General features: G+C 39.4%; 1 protein-coding gene across 1 annotated transcript in view; it reads right to left on the minus strand.

The window, feature by feature from the left end:
- Nucleotides 1–4,322, minus strand: part of LOC106876977 (galactocerebrosidase) — a 33,021-nt gene that overhangs the window by 23,514 nt on the left and 5,185 nt on the right. The window contains exons 2-5 of the mRNA XM_014925746.2: nt 4,066–4,134; nt 1,971–2,034; nt 748–836; nt 474–638 (exon numbers count right to left, since the gene is read on the minus strand). Coding sequence (XP_014781232.1) covers nt 474–638; nt 748–836; nt 1,971–2,034; nt 4,066–4,134 — 387 coding nt within the window. The remainder of the gene's footprint in view (nt 1–473; nt 639–747; nt 837–1,970; nt 2,035–4,065; nt 4,135–4,322) is intronic.

The raw sequence follows: 4,322 nt of genomic DNA on the forward strand, positions 1-4,322 counted from the left end.
AAAAGACACCATTTCGAGCGTGGCCGTTTTCGTGCGGGTGACACATAAAAGCACCCACTACACTCTCTGAGTGGTTGGCGTTAGGAAGGGCATCCAGCTGTAGAAACTCTGCCAAATCAGACTGGAGCCTGGTGTTGCCATCCGGTTTCACCAGTCCTCAGTCAAATCGTCCAACCCATGCTAGCATGGAAAGCGGACGTTAAACGATGATGATGATGATGATGATGAAATATGATGGTGTTCATGATGATGATGATGATGATGATAGATCCAAATGAAGCTGACCAAGACAACAATGATTATAATTATGATGATGATGATGATGTACATGATGCTGCAAGAAAAGAAGGAAAAGAACAATGAGGCAGTGATGACATGCCAGAACATGGTGGTGGTAGCGATGGCGGCGGCAGCGACGTCAACAGCAGCAGCTGCAGCAACAACAAGAAACAGCAACCAATAATAATACTCACCCCAACATAGTCCATGGTCAAATTGTGATGGGTCTTGGCACCAAGAATCCATTTAGTTACATAAGTTGCTGTCACCAAGGGAGTCTTATAAGGGCTCAAAGTTCCATTGCCAATCCAATAAGGGAAGCCCCAAGGTAGACAATAGAGTTTTATTGAAGGGTTTCTCTGAAAGATAATCAAAAAATAATTATATTAGAAAGAGATTACCATGTTTGGTAAATGATTGATTTTGTTGAAATGAGATCCTAATTTCCAGCAGACTTCAAGTTCTTACCTTTTTTGCTTCCTTAAGTAACCACCATTCATAACCTCGGAAATAGTTCTCTTCCCAACTGTTGTGCATATGGGATGCCTCACTGCCATCTGAAACAGGAAATGGTTATAGCAATTGATTTAATATTTATTTAATTAGTTCCTTAATGATATGGATGTCTTTCCTTTTTCTGTTTTTATAGATTAGTGTAGAGGAGGGACTCTGTAATCATGACCATCACAGGCCCTCCACTTACTGGTGAGATGTGTGTCTATGGACAACAAAGATGAAGATGGAACAATGAGAGGAAGGGTTCAATGGGGTGGATATTGGCAGAGTGTTTAGCTATATCTCAAGACTGCCAGGTATAGCAAGGAGGGGACAGTTGTGTCTGATGCCCCCAACTTTCAGCCATAAGGATGGACATATACATTCATTCATGTGTGTATGTATGTGTGTGTGTGTGTGTGTGTTTGTGTACATATAGGCATAGGAGTGACTGTGTGGTAAGTAGCTTGCTTACCAACCACATGGATCTGAGTTCAGTCCCACTGCGTGGCACCTTGGGCAAGTGTCTTCTACTATAGCCTCGGGCCGACCAAAGCCTTGTGAGTGGATTTGGTAGACGGAAACTGAAAGAAGCCCGTCGTATATATGTATATATATGTGTGTTTGTGTGTGTGTGTCTGTGGTTGTCCCCCCAACATCGTTTGACAACCGATGATGGTGTGTTTACGTCCCCGTAACTTAGCGGTACGGCGAAAGAGACCGATAGAATAAGTACTAAGCTTACAAAGAATAAGTCCTGGGGTCGATTTGCTCGAGTAAAGGCGGTGCTCCAGCATGGCCACAGTCAAATGACTGAAACAAGTAAAAGAGTATATATACACATATATCGTCATCATCAATTAACATCCATTTTCACAGGTTTAAGGACCCAATGCTAAACTATATATGCACTGTGACTTGCTGTTTGTAAATAAGTGTAAGGGCCCAGTGTATTATTTGCTCAAGGACTTACAATTCTGTCTCAACCCTAACCCTCTCAACAACTGTTGGGAGCTGAAGTATTTTGTGGCCTTCATATGGTGAGGAACCCAGTCTTTGGGAAGCTGTTTTCACCATGTTATGAAGATTGTGAGTCCTATTATTAGCTGTGAGTCTGAGGGTTTAGTTGTTCGTTGTTTAAGCTATGACAAGGTTAGGTGGCTGGAGATATCCACTCATCTATGATATTAACTCACCTGTACTTTGAGCATCTCCACCAATTTCTACTTTCAGAATCTGCAATGAAGCTCCAAATCCTGGCTGAGGTTGAAAAAAATAGGAAAGAGAAAAGAAGTTTCATTAGAATATTTAATCAGATAGCAATTACACTATGTAACCCAATTTTTGTCCTTGGATAGCAATTGTTATTTACTTTTTACTTACTCCTAGAAAGTATGAAAAATGGCTAATATTTCCTTCAAACTTTGCTTTTGTTACATTTATTCAAACCCCAAAGAATCCCTCTCAACATATGGCTCAACCACCACTTGACAACTGGTGCTGGTTTGTTTACATCCCCATAACTTAGCAGTTCAGCAAGTGAAACTGATAGAATAAGAACCAGACTTCAAAGAAAAAACATAAATGCTCATGTAGATTTGTTTCACTAAATCCTTTGAAGGTGATGCCACAGAATGGCCACAATCCAATGACTAACTGAAATAAGTAAAGATCTCCATGTGTTTCTTGAAAAACAGGCACACCACATGTCTATGTGTCACAAGAGACAAATAAAAGGGTTAGCAACAGGAAGAGCATCCAGCTGTAAAACACTGTCACAGAAAACTCATCCCAATCCATGCCAACATGGAGAAGCAGACATAGCCATGGCTGTATGCTAAGAAGCTTGCTTCCCAACTATGTGGTCTTGGATCAAGTCCCACTGAGCGACATTCTGGGTGTCTTCCACTATAGTCTCAGTGGAAAACCATGTCTACAAACCACTACTACACCTGTTTACTATCAAGGAATTGCTGCAGATGTCACAGACTCAGTGCATGTCTGTGTGTCTTTGACCATAACATGCCCAATCATCTATGCAGTGGATGTTGACAGTAAATTAAGTTTATTTGATACATGTCCCTCTCACAAAAAGCAGAACAGATACTCCAGTCTAGTAAAATGTGAATTGGAGAAATGCATGCTTTGACCAGGTTCATGATAGAGACAATATAGAAGATTATGTATTACATCCGTTATACAGATATAATTCATAATAGATGACTGTGGCAATGTAGGCACCCACCATTTATGCTTGATCATTCAGCCAATTTTTCAGTGAGATAGACTACCCATCTTGTCACTCATCTCAGGTCTTCTCCGCTTGGAGATCTGGACCAAATGAGACCCCAAGTAAGTTAACTGGTCCCTCTGTGCAGCATCCCATGATGCTGCTGGATGGCATGGATCAGCCTAATCAAGTGCTAATAATGATGATAATAATAATAATAATCTTTACAAGTTTTTGGCACAAAGACCGTAATTTTGGAGGAGGAAGAAAGTCAACTGCATCAACTCCAGTGCTCAGCTGGTACTTATTTAATTGACCCTAAAAGGATGAAAGGCAAATTTGAACTCAGAACATAAAGATGGATGAAATGTTGCTAAGCATTTTGCCCAGCATGCAAATGATTCTGTCAGCTCACTGCCTAATAATAATAATAATAATAATAATAATAATAATAATAATAATCCTTTCTACTGGAAGCACAAGGCCTCAGATTTGTAGGGAGAGGACTAGTCAATTACATCAACCACATTGTTTCACTAGTACTTAGTTTATCAACCCCGAAAGGATGAAAAGCAAAGTCGACCTCAGCAGAATTTGAACTTAGAATGTAGCAATGGGCAAAATACCGCTAAGCATTTCATCCAATGTGCTAATGATTCTACCAGCTCACCGCCCTCCTAATAATAATAATAATAATAATAATAATCCTTTCTATTAAAGCACAAGGCCTGAAATTATGGGGGAGGGGTTAAGTCAATTACGTCAACCCCGGTACTTAACTGGTACTTAATTCATTGAACTCAGAAAGTAAAGACAAGTGGATAATAATGATGATGATATTAATAATAATAATGGTTTCAAATTTTGGTACAAGGCCAGTAGTTTTAGGGGTGGGAGTAGTGAGCTGATATCATCAACCTTAGTACTTGACTGGTTTTATTTTATCAACCCCAAAGAGATGAATGCCAAAGCAGAGCTTAGCAGGGTTTGAACTCAGAATATAATGTTTGAGTCCCAATTTCTTTTTCGCAGTAACAACAACAACAAACAATGAAACTTACCTTGAATAAATAATCAAGTATTTCATTCCTTTGTTTTTCAGGGTAGTTTACAAGGAGTTTAGAGGTTGCCTAAAATAGAATAAAGAAACAAAGGGGAACATTATAATAGACAGGAGGACATTATGAGAGAGAGAGGCTGAGTATGATTTGTCTCTTTTGTTAGTGACTGGCTTCAATTCTGCAAAAAAAACTTAGATAAACTGTGAAGAAAAACGTACACACATACACATGTATGTAGATACATACATACATATATA

This window comes from Octopus bimaculoides, chromosome 18, assembly GCF_001194135.2.
Source record: "Octopus bimaculoides isolate UCB-OBI-ISO-001 chromosome 18, ASM119413v2, whole genome shotgun sequence".
Lineage (NCBI taxonomy): Eukaryota > Metazoa > Mollusca > Cephalopoda > Octopoda > Octopodidae > Octopus > Octopus bimaculoides.